Source organism: Nerophis lumbriciformis, linkage group LG13 (assembly GCF_033978685.3).
Source record: "Nerophis lumbriciformis linkage group LG13, RoL_Nlum_v2.1, whole genome shotgun sequence".
Classification (NCBI taxonomy): Eukaryota; Metazoa; Chordata; class Actinopteri; order Syngnathiformes; family Syngnathidae; genus Nerophis; species Nerophis lumbriciformis.
In genome coordinates this window covers 26,057,396-26,080,218 of record NC_084560.2, presented here as the reverse complement: position 1 = coordinate 26,080,218, position 22,823 = coordinate 26,057,396, and the positions used below count along the sequence as shown (strand labels likewise).

Below are 22,823 nucleotides of genomic sequence, written 5' to 3'. Positions count from 1 at the left end.
GCTGTGTCAGGCCTAGGTAGTTACATAATCCTATGCATGCGATCACTTTGCAGGACCGAGCGAGTTTTCTCTACCCTTGAGACCCCAGTACAAATTAGTTGGGTGTGATCATTAAGAGCAGTATTTTTCAACCTTTGAGCCAAGGCGCTTTTTTTTCCATTGAAAAACACGACACCAGCAGAAATCATTGAAAAATGAAACCCAGTAGACAAAAAGTCGCAATTGTTGGATATGAATTTAAACCATAACCAACCACGCATCACTATAGCTCTTGTCTCAAAGTAGGTGTACGTCACATCACACCCTGACTAATTTTGATTTTTTTGGGTGTTTTCCTGCATGTGTTTTAGTTCTTGTCTTGCACTACTATTTTGGTGGCTTGTTTTCCTGTTGCAGTTTCATGTCTTCCTTTGAGCGATCTTCCCCGCACCTGCTTTTGTTTAAGCAATCAATATTTAAAGTTGCTTTTTTTTGTTGACATTGTCATGTTCGGATGCAGTCTCTGGAAGTCTTTGCGGTCGTCCAGCATTCTGGTTTTGTTTACTTTGTAGCCAGTTCTAGTTTCGCTCTACATAGTCATCCCTAAGCTTCAATGCCTTTTCTTAGGGGCACACACACCTTTTATTTTTAGTTTAAGCATTAGATACTTTACCTGCGATCTGCATATTGTGATCACGACAAACCATCGTCGTCTCACACAACCTGTTCCCGACATCTACAAAGCAATTAGCTACCGGCTTCTACCTAATAAGGAAGAGTATAACACAGGTTACTCTGCCGAGCTCTAGACAGCACGTTTGCGGATTACAATTACTGGTTTTGGAAAAATTATTTTAACCCAATTTGGTGAAATTACATAATCTCACCAGATTGTAGCTCACTGTTTAAAAACACTGCGTTAAAGAATCCAAGAATACTGCAAAAAGCCATTTACAGGTTTTTATTATTTTGCATATTAAACAACCATGTGCATTCCAGATTTACAAAGACAAACTGAGGATGTTGCAGGTAGACTAGTGTGGGGGGCTGCATATCATGAAGTGTGGCCTCACCCACTCCTCCCACCGGAGATGAAACGCCCAAGAAACCCAATGAACCTGCCGTGTGCAAGCCATTCTTTACTACACCCTCCCCCAAAAAAAGGTAAATGCAGTGATATTCAGTTGACAAAAAAAAGGGAGGCTTGCAGCACATTGTGGGTCGGTTTTCATGAAGACTCTGCTTTTTCCTGCTCGATGACTGCAAGACAAGACATTTGTGTTTTTTTAAAAAGGAGATGCACTTCAAATAAAAGCCAATGGGAGTGAAAATCTTACTTTCTTTGGTGGGCAGTGGGTTTTTCTCAGTGGTCTCAGTCTTCTTCAGCTTGGACTTGTCAAAGGTTGTGACTTCTGTGATGTCGGGTTTGTCAGACATGCTTGCAGAGACTAAAAAAAAAGAAAAAGAAATGAAGCATTTGGTTTAAAAAAATAAATGGAATGCAACATAGCAGTTTAGCAACATGCAGCTAACTAACAGTGCATTGCAACAAAAGGAAGGCGTGCAGAAAGCACACAGCATGATGGCAGAGTTGAAGATGTGCATGCATGCAGGACCAACGCCCTTTGATGCGGAGCATTAAAGCAACACCTTCACAGTCCGATAGTAAAACAGATAAAACGCCAATGACTATTATAAAGACCCTGTCAAGCATGTAGCTATCAGAAAGCCCTCATTTTTAGGGGTTTGAGGGGGTTAACATTAACAATCGCTGCAGCAATTTTAAAGCGAGAGCAAACAAAATGAAGCCAACTCAGCACATTTTTTTTTTTTTTTTAACAGATTAATACCGAAAACAAGGACTTACCAGGTTGAAGTTAAGCAGCGATGTAGGACACAAGGCGTAGTGGGTAGCAGAGTGACGTGTACTTCCGCGAGTCCGGTTTAAATAAGGCTTGGTATGTAAATGAGCAGTGACGTCATGACTAACCTTTTAAAAACATGTTTTTTTAATTTAACTTATTTTAATATGTTTTATAATTCAAACCATTTTTAACATTTTTAATGACCTGGAAAAAAAAAATTAAACCCCTGTTAAATACGAGGTATGAGATATTTCCGACTCGAACCGGAAGTTAATATGTCTCCTGTTGATGGACGACATTAGACAGAAATGAAAAAGACATTAGAGGCAAAGAAGATTGGTATTGCAATAGAGAATATTTTGTTATCACAAAGAGCATTAGATACATTTTTAGGAAAGACTGCGTTAAATGGAGTAATTTAGACCAGGGTGGCGTCTGAAGCCACACTCCATTCCAGAAGATGGCGGTAATGCACACCAAAAAAAAAAGTTGCTGGCCAATCGTCAATAAACAATAGACGTCATGACTAACCTTTTAAAAAACGTTTTTTTTTATTTTTTATTTAAATTAAGTCAATATGTTTTATAATTCAAACCATTTTAACCTTTTTAATGACCTAGAAAAAAAAACTATTTCAACCCACGTTAAATACTAGGTATGAGATATATTTCCGACTCGTACGGGAAGTTAATTTGACTCCAGTTGATGGACGACATTAGACAGAAATGAAAAAGACTTACTTAATTTCAATCAAATGGGCTAGCAACTGATTCTCAACATGCATAGAGAACGGGCCACTCTACGTCCACTGCTCTTATACAAATGACCGACGATTGGCTTAATGCTACAGATCAGGGGTAGGGAACCTATGGCTCTAGAGCCAGATGTGGCTCTTTTGATGACTGCATCTGGCCCTCAGATAAATCTTAGCTGACATTGCTTAACGTGATAAGTAATGAATAATTCCGCTGGTAATCACAGTGTTAAAAATAACCTACAAAATATAAAACATTCTCATGCATTTTCATCCATCCATCCGTTTTCTACCACACCTGTTCAAGAAGTCGCATTAATGGTAAGAAGTATTTTATTTATTATTGGTTAGCTTCAGAATAGCAATGTTATTAAAAAGAATAAGAGACTTATTATACTCTAAAAATGTTGGTCTTACTTAAAAATGCACGCATTTAGTTGTATTCAGGGTTAAAAAATATTATATGGCTCTCACGTAAATATATTTTAAAATATTTGACTTTTATGGCTCTCTCAGCCAAAAAGGTTCCCGACCCCTGCTATAGATAATTCTATGTTGGTTGGAGCTGTGCTGTTAGATTTTAGTGCTGCATTTGACGTGATTGACCACTCTCTTTTAATTGAGAAACTTAAATGTTATGGTTTTAATACTTCGGCTTTAATGTGAATACAGCGTTATTTGTCCTCAAGATCACAACAGGTGTATCTTAATGGCAGCTTGTCTGATAGCAGAAGTTTGGATTGTGGTGTTCATCAGGGAAGTTGCCTGGGACCTTTACTTTTTTCTATATTCACCAATGACTTACCTTGGGCTACTGGGTGTGCAAGATTGGTTCTTTATGCTGATGATGCAACCTTTTATCATGCTGCACCATCATGCAGTGTATTTAATTTAGTATTGAGTGAGGAACTAAAAACTGTGCATGACTGGACAGTATGTAACAGACTTGTCCTTAACATCTCAAAAACAAAAAGTATTATATTGGGGACTCAGCAAGGGTTATCTTGTGACCCAAAGTTGGATCTGAGACTATGTATTTCAACAGTTCAACAGGTCAGAAGTGCCAAGCTCCCTGGAGTGATGCTGGACTGCACTCTATCCTGGTCAAATCATATCAGTGATATAGTTACAAAGATGGGAAGGGCTGTTGGTGTTTCCAAGAAATGTGCTGCTTTTGTTGATCCACCTCTTCTTTGTCAGATTGTTAAGAGTTTAGTCCTGTGTCATCTGGGCGTCTGCTGCAAGTGGTGAGATCAGTAAGCTTCAGATTGTCCAGAATAGGGAAGCAAGGCTGGTTCTTGGTTGTTCGCTAAGAACCAATGTGAACATAATGCATGCTTCTCTTTCCTGGCTGACAGTGCAGAACAGGTTGTCAGCTATATTGTTCAAATCAGTAACCGGTAGTAAAACTCCTGCTTTTCTCATGGCCCAAATACAGTAGTTCACAGTAGCACTATACATAATCATAATACCAGGGCGTCCAGTGAGGGGCATTTTGTACTCCCTCGTCCCAGGAAGAATGCTTTGCGGAAATCTTTTATTTATAGATCTTTATCGCTCTGGAATAACCTGCCTCAAATTCTCACCGGCATTGAAAGTAAACAGGTTTTTAAATAGAAAGTAATATTTTATCTGAGTCTTTTAATTGGTTTGCTCGTTGATGATTTGTTTGGTTTTATATTGTGTAGTTATTTTTATATGGTAATTATTATTCTGTGACTGTACATTTTTTGCTTGTTTTTTTATTGATGCTTTTATTTTTTATTTTTTTCTGTATTGTGTAGTTATAATTATATGCTTTTATTTGTAATTGTATTGAATTGTGGACCCCAGGAAGACTAGTGGGTTGTTGAGGCAACCAGCTAATGGGGATCCTTAATAAATAATAAAAAAATCATAAAAGACATTAGAGGCAGAGAAGATTGGTATTGCAATAGAGGATATTTTGTTATCACAAAGAGAATTAGATACATTTTAGGAAATACTTCGTTAAATGGAATAATTTAGACAAGGGTGGCGTCTGGAGCCACACTCCATTCCAGAAGATGGCGGTAATGAACACCAAAAATAAGTTGCTGGCCAATCGTCAATAAACAATAGACGTCACGACTAACATTAAAAAAAAACAAAAAACGCTTATTTTTATTTAACTTAGGTCAATATGTTTTATAATTCAAACCATTTTAACTTTTTTAATGACGTACTAAAAAAACCCCAATTTCAACCCCCGTTAAATGAATTGATTGCTTGCCAATCGTCAATAGACAATAGAAGAAGAAAACTCAGCGCAAGTTTGGCGAGGTAAGGTAACTTATGACACAAAACATCATTTTGATACAGTGACAGTTTAATTGGTTTAATGTGGTTTATTTATTTTTTATTGTAATGTGACTAGCATGGCTGCTGATTACCTTTTCTCACACTAGCTTGCAGCGTCCCAGTGGAAATCCAAATACATCAGTAGTGACCATATGTTTCTTATTGCAATTTTGTCCTTAAATAAAATAGTGAACATACAAGACAACTTGTCTTTTAGTAGTAAGTAAACAAACAAAGGCTCTTAATTTAGTCTGCTGACATATGCAGTAACATATCGTGTCATTTATCATTCTATTATTTTGTCAAAATTATTAAGTACAAGTGGTAGAAAATGAATTATTAATCTCATTGTTCATTTTCTGTTAATATCTGCTTACTTTGTCTTTTAACATGTTCTATATACACTTCTGTTAACATGTAATAATCACTTATTCTTCTGTTGTTTGATACTTTACATTAGTTCTGGATGATATCACAAATTTGGGTATCAATCCGATACCAAGTCGTTACAGGATCATACATTGGTCATATTCGAAGTCCTCATGTGTCCAGGGACATATTTCCTGAGTTTATAAACATAATATAAATTTAAAAAAAAAACGAAAGAAGATTTCGCCCATGTGGAGCTGGGATAGGCTCCAGCACCCCCCGCGACCCCATAAGGGACAAGCAATAGGAAATGGATGGATGAATGGATTTTGTGATGTTAAAAAAATATCGATGTAATCATAGTAGTCAACTAGATACGCAATTGTATGTGGTATCATTACAGTGGATGTCAGGTGTAGATCCACCAATGGCGTTTGTTTATATTGTAGCGTCCCGGAAGAGTTGGTGCTGCAGGGTATTCTGGGAATTTGTTCTGTAGTGTTTATGTTGTGTTGCGGTGCAAATATTCTTCCAAAAGGTGTTTGTCGTTGTTGTTTATTGTTGTTCCACTATATGGCACATGGTTATGACAGTGTTGGTGTTGTTCATACTGCCACCATTATGTATGGTTGTTGAGTGAGTATGCCCTTCGTTGTGTAGTGTGTTCGAAGGCAAGATAATTATGTCATTAGTTTACTATCGGGCATAGTGAAATCTTGGTTAGGCTTTATTAATTATAGATTGTATTAGAGATGTCCGATAATGGCTTTCTTGCCGATATCCGATATTCCGATATTGTCCAACTCTTAATTACAGATTCCGATATCAACCGATACCGATGCATACAGTCGTGGAATTAACACATTATTATGCCTAATTTTGTTGTGATGCCCCGCTGGATGCATTAAACAATGTAACAAGGTTTTCCAAAATAAATCAACTCAAGTTATGAAAAAAAATGCGAACATGGCACTGCCATATTTATTATTAAAGTCACAAAGTGCATTATTTTTTTTAACATGCCTCAAAACAGCAGCTTGGAATTTGGGACATACTCTCTCAGGGAGAGCATGAGGAGGTTGAGGTGGGCGGGGTTGAGGTGGGGGGTAGGGGGCAGGGGGTAGAGGGGGGGTGTATATTGTAGCGTACCGGAAGAGTTAGTGCTGCAAGGGGTTCTGGGTATTTGTACTGTTGTGTTTATGTTGTGTTACGGTGTGGATGTTCTCCCGAAATGTGTTTGTCATTCTTGTTTGGTGTGGGTTCACAGTGTGGCGCATATTTGTAACAGTGTTAAAGTTTATATACGGCCACCCTCAGTGTGACCTGTATGGCTGTTGACCAAATATGCGTGGCATTCACTTGTGTGTGTGAAAAGCCTTAGATATAATGTGACTGGGCCGGCACGCAAAGGCAGTGCCTTTAAGGTTTATTGGTGCTCGGTACTTCTTCCTACGTCCGTGTACCACTCCGTACAGCGGCGTTTTAAAAAGTCATACATTTTACTTTTTTCGAAACCGATACCGATAATTTCCGATATCACATTTTAAAGCATTTATCGGCTGCCGATATTATCGGACATCTCTAGATTATATGAATTGTAACTTTCTAATTATGTAAAACTGACCAAACTCACCACAAAATTAACAACAACAAAATTGAGTTATTAAAAATTATTTTAAAGATCAAAAGTTGCCATCGGCATTGGGATTGGCGCCTATGGTAGTGACACTATGCGGACAAATAAAGTAATGCCAGCGTTTTCAACATCAAAGACCGTTTGGCTTTCAAGGTTATTTTTATTTTCTGCTGTCTTGTTATTAAAATATTTAGATTTATTTATATACACTCTCTGTGCCTTTTACGTCTGAGGTTTAAAGTGTTTATGCTGTAAATATTGTTCTTATGACACATAGTTGCCAACTTCCTGAACCCCCCCCAAAAAAGGACCCCTTGCAGGGCTGGTCCTTACACCTTATTTTTTTTGTTTTTTTTATATGTGTGAAATTAGTTTTATATTATCCACACAGGGTTGAATGAAGGCAACTTTTTTCCTTGTTGAAGATGTTTCAGAGTTGACTCCATTCAACCTTTGTGGATTATATGACTTGATACCAGAATCAGAATCAGAAATACTTTAATAATCCCCGATGGGAAATTAAGATTTTCAGCACAATACCATTCAAGAGCAGATGAACATTACAGGGACACAGAACAGTATCGCTGACGGTTCTGGGGGGGCAATTCAGTCTAAGCCTTGGCCCCTGGAGAGGGGGTCCAGACTGAGGCCAAGGAAAAATAAAACCTCATATCCATAGCACACCATAAACATGTGTGTAAGAGGGAATTCATCAAAGAACACAAAGGACATTCAAATACATTAAAAGAGCAGAGCTGATGCAACCAGCCACTTCTACACACAGTCACAAAAGTAAAACAATAAAAAAAACAAAAAAATATATCCACTGTGGTGGCCTCTGTGGTGTTCCACGCCATCGTCTGCTGGGGTGGGTTGAGCATGGCCAGAGACAGGAGCAGACCCAACAAAGCAACCAAGAGAGCCGACTCCACCCTCGGCCACCCACCAACTCTCAGCCAGTGTCCAGTCCGCATGGATGAGTGAGGATGCGTCCAAGGAGACCGAGGTGTCCGACACCTGCTCATTCAGCCAAGACACTGTGAAACTTGTCCGTCCCGGCGCTCAGCTCCAGCTCCGCAGCCCTGTGTCTTCATCCGCATCTCCTCCAGTCTCTCCAAACGGACTCTGGTGTGGCAGAGACCCAGCAGCTGGTCTCCATGGCCGGGAGGCAGATCCAGAAGTTCACAAAAAAAGCACCGCAGAAGTCACGAAAGTGCCACCCCTTGTCAGACAGTCCCAATGGGTCCCGAACCAAAAGGCAAAAAACCCCACATGAAAACAAGAGCTCAATGCACTTAACAAAACACCGACTGTAACTTTTAGGCATTTAGCCGAGTCTCCACAATATTTGGCACACACATTTAGGGAACTTCACATGTTTGTAAAATCTGAGCAAGATTGGGTGAAAAACACGACCATCATCAGCAAAAATCTATTCAGTTGGGTTTACGACCTTAAATGGTATGCAGTCATGTAGACAAAAGCACACATTTTACATATGTTTTCCTACAATTCTTGTATTTAGTTGTCATTGTAAAACAAAACAAAAACAATACAAATGCTAAACATGTGTGACAATGGCCAAATATCATTCCTTCGCTGTCATCTCAAACAAAATATTAACGGTCATCACCTACTGTTAAAGTACATGGAGTAGGTCTTGTTGTACATGACCTGATTGTCTACTCGGATGACATTCCGCAGGTTTTGCCAAAACCAAGGCTCGGCGGCCGCTGTTTTGGGCCACTCCACCACACTTTTCCCGCACAGTCTCTGACGGAGACGCAGGAAGTGGGAGTGCTGGAGCACGGGCTCCAGCATGAGCAGCACAATAACGTCTATGTTTTCATCGAGCAATCGTTGATGTGCTAGGTACATGGCCAGCCTGAACATGCCTGTCTTGACAGACCCCTCTGTGAGAACAAACATTGTCTTGCGGCTGTTTCGGATGCTCTGAATTAGGTTGTCCATTAGGGGGACTCCAGGAATCCAGTCCCTCTGCTCAAGACACAGAGGGAGACGTATTTCCCCCTCCTCCTCCAGCTTCACACGCAGATTCTTCATCACCCACTCGGAAACGTGTGGGTCTTTGGTGTCGTAAATCACAAAGACTTCATAAATGCCACAGCACGAGTTCAAAGAGTGGTACCCTATCATTTTTGCTTTCAAATAGTGTAGGATGTAGGAAGCGTCCCAGTAAAACAAGTGGGAAACCGTCACCACAACCATAAAAACAATAATGAAGGAAAAAGTGACTGTGTAGAGCAAGAACGCCAGACTGTCATTTACACACTGGTTAATATCGAAGAGGATGAGTGGATGATCCTTCTGTTTTTGTGGTCCTTCACATGTCACATGAGCAAACAGTCCTGGGATGTGCACACCACTGTTTTCAATCCACAGAATAAAATCTAGCATGTCACAGGTACACTGAAACGGGTTACCATGCAGTAACAATATTTCAGGTCTGTGCTGGAATGTTGATTGATTGATTAGGTTAAGTTTGTTGTGGCTAAGTGAAAGAGTCCTAAGGCTTTTTGCGCCTCTCAAAAACCCGTCATCCAAATGGAAAATGTCATTGTTACTCAAGTCAAGGTCGGTCAAATTGTTGGTGGCATTGGAGTCTATGCCTATCACATCAGATATGGAATTGTGGCTCAGGTCCAGAGTATGAAGTTTAGGGAAATAACTTAGCTCGTCCCATTTGAAATGCTTGAGAACATTTTTACTAATACGTAGTGTTGTAAGGTTTCGTGGCAAGAACTGATAAACTTCGTCGGGTAAGTTCTTGATGTTGTTTTCAGAAATGTCTAATATGGTCAAATTAGTGAGATTGGTGAAAAGTTTAAGATATGAGGCGTCTTTCCAAAGAGTCCCTAAATAGTTGTGTCTGAATTGTAGCTCTGTTAATGATTTGCTGTGCATATGTTTTGTTGTCAATGTGGAAATAGAGTTATGACTCATATTCAGCACCCTCAGGACAGGCAGGTTTTTTATGAAGTGTAAGTTGTGTGTGATGCCAAAGGCCTGGAAGTAGTGAGAATTGTGACTGATGTCCAGTACTTGGAGGTTCTTTAGTTCACTGAAGGCGTAGTCGTAGACTAAATCAATCTTATTGAAGGACAGGTCTAGATATGTCAGCGTAGTGATGGAGGAGAACTCTGTGCCATTCAGCGCTGCTGAAAATCCGTTCTTCGAGAGGTTGAGACATGTGATATTGCTGTAACCAATGAACTGCTGTGGTGAAATGAAGAACAGATTATTCGAGGCGAGGCTTAGCACTGGCCCGGAGTCGAAACACTCCTGTTTGATTAAGCTATGTGTGATCTCAAACTCCTGTGGATGACGTATTGCTAATGTTGAAACCGTAAAGTCCTGCCTCTCGTTGTATCCATCGCTTGAATACACCAGAGTTTTCACCGAATTTGGATAGAGACGGTTTTCTGCTAGGTATATCAGCCTCAAGTGTGATAGTTTGCTTAATATGGCACAGTCTAGCTGCAAGACAAAGTTTGTTCCTAAGTTCAGTGTCGACAAGTTTTTGAGCTCGTATAGAGGTCTGAGTGTGTCGGCTCCTATTTCCTGGAAGACCAACCCCTCCAAATGCAAAGTTTTAAGCGCCTCTAGACGTGTAAAATTCTTGGATAGATTCAGTTTTGAGGGGTAGGACTTCATGTCAAAGTTGAATGACAGATCAATTTTTTCAAGTTTTGGAAGGTATGACAGAAATGTAGCCTCCCCAGATATTGTGGCATGTAAGAAATTAAACGCGACATACAGTTCTTTGAGTTTCTTTAGGTTCAGGAACCAGCGTGGATCCATGTATGTCATCGAGTTTCCTCCCAAGTGGAGTGTTTCAAGATCTGTTAAATCATCGAATGCGTTTTGGTCGATGGCAAGTGCGCCGTTTTTGCAGGGAACACACGGATAAGGAGCATTTTGACATCTTGGACAATTCCCGTGTATTTTCAGGACTTTCAGTTGGTTCATGCCACGGAAATCCTTTTCCGATATGTACTCGATTTGATTGGCCGCCAGATTTAGATGTTGCAACGACAAGGGCAATCCTTTGGGGACTTTGGTTAGGTTGTTAAAGGACAAGTCCAAACACTGAAGTTGGGTCATCACTGCTAAACTGCCATCTGCAATGTTCATATACCTCCCACATGGGTTCCAGTAGAAGCAGTTTTTGTATAGCCATAGTGTTGTCATGTTCATCAATCCATTAAAGCTGCTCTTATCCAGGGATGTAATATTGTTATTGTGTATCTCAAGGAATGTCAAACTAGGCGGGAGCTTGGCAGGTATTGCATTCAGGCGGTTGAAGCTCAGATACAATGTTTGCAGCTTGGTCAGTTTTTTGAAAGTATCGTGGTCAATATTCACTAACTGTTTGTTGTTTGCAAAGCTCAGGTCGAGTAGGGTGAGATTCATTAGGTTAGAAAAAGAATTAAGACCGATATGATTGATGTTATTTTCCGATAAGTTCAGCGCTGTTGCATTACTTGTTATCCCTTCTGGTATATCCTTCAGTTTACGCCCTTTGCAGTCAAACATAACCTCTGAGATAGTCTTGGCCGTGACATCACAAGGGAACTGGGGACGCATCCATTTGGGTTTAGTCGCAGCAGGCCAGCAACACATGCAAAGCAGCAGCAATTGCATCCAACACATAGGAGTCTGTAGATGAACAAAAAATAAGTCAGCAAGGTATAACTTTGTAAAACTTGGGAATTTATTCAAAGCTCAGACTGTTACCATCTTAAAGACTTTCTGTAAAACTGTATTGGAAATGTACCATTAACATTTTTTTTTAGCACACTTTAAACTATGTCTTTACTTAACTGTGTCTTTAGGGCATTTGCATCAGCATGTCCTGAAATGTTTTTTAAACAACAAGCACACGCACACGCACACACACACACACACACACACACACACACACACACACACACACACACACACACTGTATATGATATACAAACCCCAAAACCAGTGAAGTTGGCACGTTGTGTAAATTGTACATAAAAACAGAATACAATGATTTGCAAATCCTTTTCAACCTATATTCAATTGAATAGACTGCAAAGAGGCCCTCCGATGAGGGGGCGACTTGTCCAGGGTGTACCCTGCCTTCCGCCCGATTGTAGCTGAGATAGGCTCCAGCGCCCCCCGCGACCCCAAAGGGAATAAGCGGTAGAAAATGGATGGATGGATGGATGGATGGATAGACTGCAAAGACAAGATACTTTACGTTCGAACTGGAAAACTTTGTTATTTTTTGCAAATATTGGCTCATTTGGAATTTGATGCCTGCAACATGCTTCAAAAAAGCTGTCACAAGTGGCAAAAAAGACTAAGAAAGTTGAGGAATGCTCATCAAACACTTATTTGGAAAATCCCACAGGTGAACAGGCTAATTGGGAACAGGTGGGTGCCATGATTGGGTATAAAAGCAGCTTCCATGAAATGCTCAGTCATTCACAAACAAGGATGAGGCGAGGGTCACCACTTTGTGAACAAATGCGTGACAAAATTGTCGAACAGTTTAAGAACAACATTTCTCAATGAGCTATTGCAAGGAATTTAGAGATTTCACTATCTAAGGTCTGTAATGCTATCAAAAGGTTTGGAGAATCTGGAGAAATTACTTCACGTAACATTGACTGTCCGTGACCTTGGATCCCTCAGACGGTACCGCATCAAAAACAGACATCAGTGTGTAAAGGATATCACCACATGGGCTCAGGAATACTTCAGAAAACCACTGTCAGTAACTACAGTTTGTCGCTACTTCTGTAAGTGCAAGTTATAACTCTACTATGCAAAGCGAAAGCCATTTATCAACAACACCCAGAAACGCTGCCGGCTCCGCTGGGCCAAAGCTCATCTAAGATGGACTGATGCAAAGTGGAAAAGGGTTCTGTCGAGTCCACATTTCAAACTGTTTTTGGAAACTGTGGAGGTTGTGTCTTCCGGACCAAAGAGGAAAAGAACCATCCGGATTGTTATAGGCGCAAAGTTGAAAAGCCAGCATCTGTGATGGTATGGGGGTGTATTAGTGCCCAAGGCATGGGTAACTTACACATCTGTGGATTCACCATTATTGCTGAAAGGTACATACAGGTTTTGGAGCAACATATGTTGCCATCCAAGCAACGTTATCATGGACGCCCCTGCTTATTTCAGCAAGACAATGCCAAGCCACGTGTTACAACAGTGTAGCTTCATAGTAAAAGAGTGCGGGTACTAGACTGGCTTGTCTGTAGTACAGACCTGTCTCCCATTGAAAATGTGTGGCGCATTCTGAAGCCTAAAATATGACAACGGACTGTTGAACAACTTAAAGTTAAAAAAAAGTTAAAGTACCAATTATTTTCACACAGTTGTACATCAAGCAAGAATGGGAAATAATTCTACCTGAAAAGCTGAAAAAATTGGTCTCCTCAGTTCCCAAACGTTAACTGAGTGTTGTTAAAAGGAAAGGCCATGTAACGCATTAGTAAAAATGCCCCTGTGCCAACTTTTTTGCAATGTGTTGCTGCCATTCAATTTTAAAGTAATGATTATTTGCAAAAAACAAAAAATAAGTTTCTCAGTTCGAACATTAAATTTCTTGTCTTTGCAGTCTATTCAATTGAATATAAGTTGAAAAGGTTTTGCAAATCATTGTATTCTGTTTTTATTTACAAATTACACGATGTGCCAACTTCACTGGTTTTGGGTTTTGTCACATTAGCCATCTGCTAAACAAATTATCCAAATGTTGGCCTGTTCTTTCACCTTCGTCATTACCTTCCTCTTTATGCTCTACTTACTCTATACAAAACTCTCTTTGAACCACATCTAAACTACTGTAATGTCATCTGGTGTAACACCTTCCCTAGCAACCTTCACAAATTAGAATCCATGCAAAAAATCATACGGGCCCTGTCATGGTCCAAGTTTAATGCCCCAACTCGACATCTATTCCATAATTATCATCTCTTAAGACTGACAGAGTTCAATATTTATCACAAGTTGATTGACAACACTAAATTGGCCCTAGTGTGTGGATGTGAGTGTGAATGTTGTCTGTCTATCTGTGTTGGCCCTGCGATGAGGTAGCGACTTGTCCATGGTGTACACCGCCTTCCGCCCGATTGTAGCTGAGATAGGCTCCAGCGCCCCCCGCGACCCCAAAAGGGAATAAGCGGTAGAAAATGGATGGATGGATGGATGCTCGTCTAACCTATCAAGTCATCCACAGGCTGAATCTCAGGCTCTGTAAGCTTGGTTCCTATCTATCGTGCCCGGCATGCCCACAACACTCGTAACTTTGACCTGATATCAGGTAGACATCATCTACTGGCTTGTACTGCTCGAAGTGTTGTATGACCAAAAGATATGGAACCGGCTTGATGAGAGCCTCAGGATGCTGTATTCATTCTCCAACTTCAAAAAGAAACTGAAATCATACTTACTAACCACCTATCTCTAATGCCTCATGTGAATGGCTAGTGCTCCTTGAGAGGATTAGCATTGTCACATGTGGCTTCGGGGTAGACTACTTTTGGGTTGTGCGTGGTTGAATGTATGTATGTATGTGTATGTTTGCTTTTGTGCTCCTATTTTGTGTTTATCATATCGCGTTTTTGTGCTTGCCACCATGTTTCAGCATTCCATGCACATACTGATCTCTGGACCCCCTGTCAAAAGCTTCTTCTAGCTTATCTGGGGGACCCTTTCACTTACCACCATCTTTAAATGGATATTCACTACTGTTGTAATCGTAATATGGTATTGTGAATAAACTTGAAACTTGAAAGACATCGGACCTTAAAAGGCACCTATGATGATTCTGATCTACATTTAACACACTTCCTTTAGGTCTTATTATTACTGTATGTATTGGATATGCTTTGGTGTAAATTTGGCGTAAATTTTGTTTCACAGTCACATTTATAACCAGCTTTCCGTGTATGTGTGTCGAGGTGTCATAATTATTTTTTTGAAGACAAACAACATTAATACATTTTTTTTTCAGATACTGTCAAAAATAAACTTCGCAAACAGAATATAGATTCACCGGTCATAACATTAGGTATCAAAGAAAGCTGCTTTTACCAGCATTTATCTCAGTGCACGTCACATGTCGGTGTTATTGTGCGCATGTCTTAATTAGATGAACATATTACTTAATTCTAGGGTCATCCCATCACATAAACACTCTATGCAGTTGTTTAGGGTCTCAACCACTAGGGGGCCCCATGATCATGGCATCCAGCCATCCATTTTTTACCACTGGTCCCTAGACGAGTCGCGAGCGACCTCATCGCAGGACCAACACAGATAGACAGACAACATTCACACTCACACCGTTGCCTATCAACCCATATATATACTGTATATATATATATATATATATATATATATATATATATATATATATATATATATATATATATATATGTATGTGTGGGAAAAAAATCACAAGACTATTTCATCTCTACAGGCCTGTTTCATGAGGGGGGGTACCCTCAATCATCAGGAGATTTTAATGGGAGCATTCGCATACCATGGTTTATATAGGGCACAGAGTGGGTGGGTACAGGCTGGCCTAGGGGCGTGGTGATTGGCTCATGTGTTACCTAGGAGGTGTTTCCGTCTATGGCGGCATGTTGTTACAATTTCGCTGCGCTTGTTGAGGGATGACAGGTCTGGACGGTAAATAATAAACAGTTTCTCTTTCAAGCATAGGTTGCATCTTTTATTACCACTATTGTAAGGTGTGCTGGATGCAAGAATTTGCCATGTTATTGAATATTCAACATTATTGTCTTTGAGGTCCCAAATGTGTTTGCTGAGTTCTGTGGTATTTCGCAGGTTTTTGTTCCTGAAAGAAGCCTTGTGATTGTTCCATCTGGTTTTGAATTCTCCCTCGGTTAATCCTACATATGTGTCGGATGTGTTAATGTCCTTGCGTATTACCTTAGATTGGTAGACAACTGATGTTTGTAAGCACCCCCCGTTGAGAGGGCAATCAGGTTTCTTTCGACAGTTACATCCTTTGTTGGTTTTGGAGTCGCTCTGTCTGGGGGTCGACGGCTCATTTGCAATTGTTTTGTTGTGGTTTGAGATGATTTGTCGTATATTGTTCATGCAGCTGTAGCTCAATTTAATGTTGTTCTTGTTGAATACTTTTCTTAGGGTGTTGTCTTTGGGAAAGTGTTTGTCAATCAGATTGAGGAATTTGTGTCCAATGTTCGTTGAGACGTTTTTGCTGTATGGGGGGTTGTACCAGATGATGTCGTTTCGTTTTCTGTTCTTTTTTGGCTGGTTTCCTGGCGTGGGTTCATAGGTGAGGGTGAAATTGTATCCGCTTTCATCAAGGGCTTTTTGGTACGGGGGGGTTGCTTGGTCAAATTCAGCTTTGCTAGATGACAGCATCGATAGCCTTTTATTGATTCCGGTAGGTATTCTTTTCGTGGTGGTGGGTGGGTGGTTGCTGTCATGGTGCACGTATTGGAGTGTTGTGTTGGGTTTCGTGAATGGTTGGTAGCTGTTATTTCTCAGGTTGAAAGTGACGAATTCAAAACCAGATGGAACAATCACAAGGCTTCTTTCAGGAACAAAAACCTGCGAAATACCACAGAACTCAGCAAACACATTTGGGACCTCAAAGACAATAATGTTGAATATTCAATAACATGGCAAATTCTTGCATCCAGCACACCTTACAATAGTGGTAATAAAAGATGCAACCTATGCTTGAAAGAGAAACTGTTTATTATTTACCGTCCAGACCTGTCATCCCTCAACAAGCGCAGCGAAATTGTAACAACATGCCGCCATAGACGGAAACACCTCCTAGGTAACACATGAGCCAATCACCACGCCCCTAGGCCAGCCTGTACCCACCCACTCTGTGCCCTATATAAACCATGGTATGCGAATGCTCCCATTAAAATCTCCTGATGATTGAGGGTACCCCCCCTCATGAAACAGGCCTGTAGAGATGAAATAGTCTTGTGATTTTTTTCCCACACATACATATATTGCGCTCTACTACGGTATCGAGCACTATTTTTTGGATAACCTTATTAAGACATATGTATATATATATATATATATATATATATATATATATATATATATATATATATATATATATATATATATATATGTGTGTATATATATATATATACACACATAAATATATATAAATGTGTGTATATATATATATATATACACATATATATAGAGAGAGTATACATATATATATATATATATATACTTCTTTATTTTAAATTAGTCAGTAATAAAATATGACATCAAAGATTCAGATAAAATACATTTTGCTGTCAAATTTCAATAATAAGGTTGTTTAAATCAAATTAGGAATGTGTAACACAATTTACAACTTATACCCCCTTGCCAACATGCAAAATGGTTCATTCTTTCTCATAGGCAAACCCAGCATGGAACACTTCACTCTTCACTCAACACAGACATTCTAACATCTTCAAAGCTCGCATTCATGCATTCACACACAGTCCAACAATTAAGAAGCAGGATGAGGTGATAGAAGTATACTAAACCTACACTATATTGCCAAAAGTATTTGGCCACCCATCCAAATGATGAGAATCAGGTATCCTAATCACTTGGCCCGGCCACAGGTGTATAAAATCAAGCACTTAGTCATGGAGACTGTTTCTACAAACATTTGTGAAAGAATGGGCCGCTCTCAGTGATTTCCAGCATGGAACTGTCATAGGATGCCACCTGTGCAACAAATCCAGTCGTGAAATTTCCTCGCTCCTAAATGTTCTGGGTTTGGAGGTTGCCAGGAGAACGGTACATTTCAGACTGCATTGGGCCGAATGTGAAATTTGGTGGAGGAGGAATTATGGTGTGGGGTGGTTTTTCAGGAGTTGAGCTTGCAATCAATAAAGCAAGATTTGCAACTAATCGCCGGACTCATCATTCACCCTAAAGTCGTCCGCTGTGGAGACCCACTGCCAGATAAAGTGAAGGGTGTTGCCCCGAGCATACATCGGCCCTGGAGAAGTGTCTCCCCTGCGCTCTTCTGGGAGCAGGAAGCAGGAAAGGTGCAACAAAGCGTATTTCTTCATCTTACTCGTCGTCGGCGTCGCCACGGCTGTATCTTCCTCGTTCTTCTGCTTCGTCTCCTTGTTGTGTGCGCAGTTGTGCACTGCACTCTCTAAAAGCCCTAGATGTTATTGATATTATAGATGGCAGTATTGTCCTGTTTAAGGGTGTCACAACATTGCTGTTTACGGCAGACGAACTGCTTTACGGTAGACAAAAACGTGACTGCTGTTGGTGTGTGTTGTTACCGCGCTGGGAGGACGTTAATGAAACTGCCTAACAGTAAACCCACATAAGAAACCAAGAACTCGCCCTCGATCATTCTACAGTTATAACGTGATTGGGCAGGCACGCTGTTTATAATGTGGAAAAGCGGACTCAGGTCCGCATGGAGGTGGAGGGGGCATGGCCTCCAGCTCCGCCTGAATTTCGGGAGATTTTCGGGAGAAAATTTGTCCCGGGAGGTTTTCGGGAGAGGCGCTGAATTTCGGGAGTCTCCCGGAAAATCCGGGAGGGTTGGCAAGTATGCCGTACAAACACATATACACATTCTGTACATATACAAGTACATATGCATATGTACACTCATGCACATAATCACGTTTCATCAAACATATATTAACGTTGTTGCCCTAGAGTAAACTGGGTATAACACATGACACACTGACAAAGCTTAACCTATTGTTACTATAACAATCTGCAAGGTTAATGTAGGTTGATTCTCTTTCTTCCCCTCCATTTTTCTGCATTCTTTCGTATCTCAAGTTATCATTACATATATGTATTGTTGCATTTGAACAACTGTATTGTTGATAATAGAGGTAAATTATTGGTATTGTTCATTATCAATAGCGCTATTTCTATTGGTATTTGTATTGCTCCATTTGTAGTGTAATAATGCTCATTGTCATTTCTGTATTATTTTTTATTTTCGCTAACTGCTTATTTGCTATCACTTTTACCATCATATTTGTACATGTCGTATTTGCTGATGTTGCTCTATTGTTGTTGTTGTGTTTGCTGTTGTTGTTTTTGTCTCTCTGTCTAATCCCCTTCTTGTCCCCACAATTTCCCCCTCGGTCTTATTTTTTTTCTCTTTCTATCCCATGCACCAAATGATAATATAAATACATTTAATAAAGTCAAATACAAATAAGGCAACAAGAGAAGTATCCTACACGTCTCTTTTGTAAAGTAAATCTGAACAGCCGATATGGGCATCTACATCAACTATATGATTTGCCTGAGAAGCTGGACAGGACAAAAAAAAAAAAAAAAAGAGAGGGGGTTGCATGAGACGAGAATGTATAACACGGGAGGCTGCAGGCAGCAATTTTGGCACAGCAGAGAGGGAGGAGGCTTGTCTGTACATTAGTGACGGAAACTGGTAGGGATGATGTTTGATAAGAAATTATCGAGTTCGAGCCCATTATCGAATCCTCTTATCGAACCGATTCCTTATCGATTCTCTTATCGAATCCAGATAGGTTGTTGTATATGGAAAAAAACACAATGTTTGGTTTAACAAAAGCTCACTTTTATTTTATAAGAAAAAAATAAAATAAATAAATAAGTATTGACTGTTACCCCCCTAAAAAAATAAAATAAATAAATATTGACTGTTGTTACCCAAAGTATATTAAGTGGGATTTTTCAGAAAAACAAATATATACAGTAACACAAAAACAACCTGTCTCTGTGATCACTATAGGTGTATAAATAATAATATAGTGTTAAATAAAATCAGTGCCTTGGGCACAAAACTGAAAATAATACAGCTCTCCAAAAAGTGCACTTCTGCTGCTATTGGAACATACTAACTACACACACAGGCAAACAGTTAACAAACAATCCAAGACGTCGAATAAAGTTCCAAAGCAGATTAATCCATTTAGGCTCTTTATTGTTGTTGATCTTGCTTTGTCTTTTCCTATCTTTACTTTTGTCTTGCACTGGACTGTTATTTTTTATTTTTTTAAACTGAAATACACACAATGACAAATGTATAAGCTATGTGATTCAATTAACCTACTGAAATGTAATACACAATATGTAAATATTAGCTTCACACAAATATACAGTACTATCATCAAACAAATACTTCTAAGTGTTGAAACTATTTCGATGGTGGAAATACATGACTGGCAGCCATTTTAAGTCCTCAAAACATCCATTGAAACAGTGCACAAAAATCGTTTTTCAATAAACATCTTAGTATCAAATTTAACCACTTTCCACCTTAAAATTGAGTTACATAAACAAGTTAAACAGTTTACTTACAGACTTATCTTTTCCAAGGCTTGTAAGAGCTAACACAACTTGTCTACTTCTCAATTGTCTCATGAACTGAACTGACGTCGCCAACCCGAAAGTGCCCAAACTATTGACGCGTAGTATTTTCACATCGCCACAAGGTGTCAGTAAGAGTCTACAATCAAATGGGCATAACATTGCCCATTTGGGATTCGTTCCCAGGGATTTGAATAAAGACCCAACTCTTTTTATTTACTATAGTGGCCTCGATAACGGGAACCGGTTCTCAAAAAGGGGTTCGAGTCCATGGAATCGGTTCTTTTCTTATCGAACAACCGGGAGAACCGGTTTCAAACATCATCCCTATCCACTGGTATAAATAAAAAAAGCAAAACAATTCCCAATTGCACAAATCTAATGAGTTGACGTTTTATCATTGTTGAAGGACTATCTAACTTTGTAACAACATTTATAAGTCAGAAAGGAGGAACATCATCATAGGTCCCCTTTAAGAGTTTCCAGTCATAATTGAATGTTTCAATAGGGCCACCTATGTCCAGCAAATGACAGGAGTACAGTATTTATATTGTGTTTGTTGTATTGCGAAGTTAGCTGCACTATCACATCATTTAGTACACAAAGTAATGGGATCCAGTCAAAAACTAGGTCACACTTTAGTATGGGGCACATATTCACCATTAATTAGTTGCTTATTAAAGTAACAAAGACTTAATTTAGAGTTATTTGGACACTAGGGGAACATATAAGGGTTAGGGTTAGGGTTTCTAATAAGCAATCATTCTGAGGTTATTGAGGGAAGACTCTTAGTTAATGGCTTACTGGTTGTATAATAAGGCCATGCAGAATAAGGCATTAATAAGTACTTAATAATGAGTAATTAAGAGCCAATATGTTACTAATTTGCATGTTAATAAGCAACTAATTAATGGTGAATATGTGTTCCCCATACTAAAGTGTTACCAAAAACTATTATGAACAATTTTGCATTAAAGCATTGTTTTGTTCCCCCCTCTCTCTGTCTGTCTCCCTCTATTAACCCTTTCCACATTTTGCAGTTTGTGCAAATGGTGTTTGGTATGTTTGGGATTGCATAATAACTCAAGTTAAATTAGGCCACGGTTGTCATCGCAGAGTCAAAAGTACGCCTTACACCTTAAGCAACAATCAAAAATGATATTATGAACAAAATAAATGAAAAACAAATTAGTTATATTTTAAAGGCATATAAAAAAAAACTATGCATTTGTGACACTTACCATTCTGAAGGTTTTATTGATTCCTTGGGATTCGTCAATGCTTTATAATAACCACAAGTGAAACAAAAGGACAAACAACATAAAAACAACTGCTCAACTTATCTCCATCTTCAACGTCTTTAATATGTTATGTCTATAAACTCCCACAGAGGCAGGCAAAGGCAGTATCGCTTCCTGTATTAAGAATTGCAGAAGTGCACTACTTCCATGTTTCATACAATGTTAAACAAATGTTCATTTGAGCTGTGCCCATAGTATTTACAATGTAGCTTTTCCCTTTTTAATCTAAGCAGACAAAGAGTTATTTAAAGGCCTACTGAAATGAGATTTTCTTATTTAAACGGGGATAGCAGGTCCATTCTATGTGTCATACTTGATCATTTCGCGATATTGCCATATTTTTGCTGAAAGGATTTAGTAGAGAACATCGACGATAAACTTCGCAACTTTTGGTCGCTGATAAAAAAAAGCCTTGCCTGTACCGGAAGTAGCGTGACGTCACAGCTTGAAGAGCTCCTCACATCTGCACATTGTTTTCAATCATGGACGCCAGCAGGGTGAGCGATTCGGATCGAGAAAGCGACGATTACCCCATTAATTTGAGTGAAGATGAAAGATTCGTGGATGAGGAAAGTGAGAGTGAAGGACTAGAGGGCAGTGGAAGCGATTCAGATAGGGAAGATGCTGTGAGAGGCGGGTAGGACCTGATATTCAGCTGGGAATGACTAAAACAGTAAATAAACACAAGACTCTATTAGCCACAACACAACCAGGCTTATATTTAATATGCCACAAATGAATCCCGCATAACAAACACCTCCCCCCTCCCGTCCATATAACCCGCCAATACAACTCAAACACCTGCACAACACACTCAATCCATACAGCACATATATTTCCCCAAAGTTACGTACGTGACATGCACATAGCGGCACGCACGGACGGGCAAGCGATCCAATGTTTGGAAGAAAGCTGCGTACTTACGGTAGCGCGTCTGCTATCCAACTCAAAGTCCTCCTGGTTGTGTTGCTGTAGCCAGCCGCTAATACACCGATGCCACCTACAGCTTTCTTCTTTGCTGTCTTCATTGTCCATTAAACAAATTGCAAAAGATTCACCAACACAGATGTCCAGAATACTGTGGAATTTTGCGATGAAAACAGAGCTGTTTGTATTGGGACACAATGGTGTCCCAATACTTCCGCACAATCCGTGACGTCACGCGCAAACGTCATCATACCGAGACGTTTTCAGCCGGATATTTCCCGGGAAATTTA

General features: G+C 39.6%; 1 protein-coding gene across 1 annotated transcript; it reads right to left on the bottom strand.

Annotated features, from left to right (window-relative positions):
• Positions 1-925: 925 nt before the first annotated feature.
• On the bottom strand, positions 926-21,655 carry LOC133613981 (toll-like receptor 8). Its single transcript, XM_061971912.1, has 5 exons — positions 21,547-21,655; positions 8,556-11,602; positions 3,404-3,432; positions 1,317-1,427; positions 926-1,239 (listed from the first exon to the last, which is right to left on the bottom strand). The coding sequence occupies exons 1-5, from the start codon at positions 21,547-21,549 to the stop codon at positions 1,208-1,210; spliced, it is 3,222 nt and encodes a 1,073-aa protein (XP_061827896.1). The 5' UTR covers positions 21,550-21,655; the 3' UTR covers positions 926-1,207.
• Between the last annotated feature and the right edge of the window lie 1,168 nt (positions 21,656-22,823).

Excerpts from the sequence above, each read along its gene's own strand:
- LOC133613981 (XM_061971912.1), bottom strand. Across the intron at positions 3,433-8,555 it reads TCCATGTACTTTAACAGTAG|AACCAATCTTGCACACCCAG; the intron begins GTGATGACCGTT and ends ATCAGCATAAAG. Across the intron at positions 1,428-3,403 it reads TGCACACCCAGTAGCCCAAG|TCTCTGCAAGCATGTCTGAC; the intron begins GTAAGTCATTGG and ends CTTTTTTTTTAG.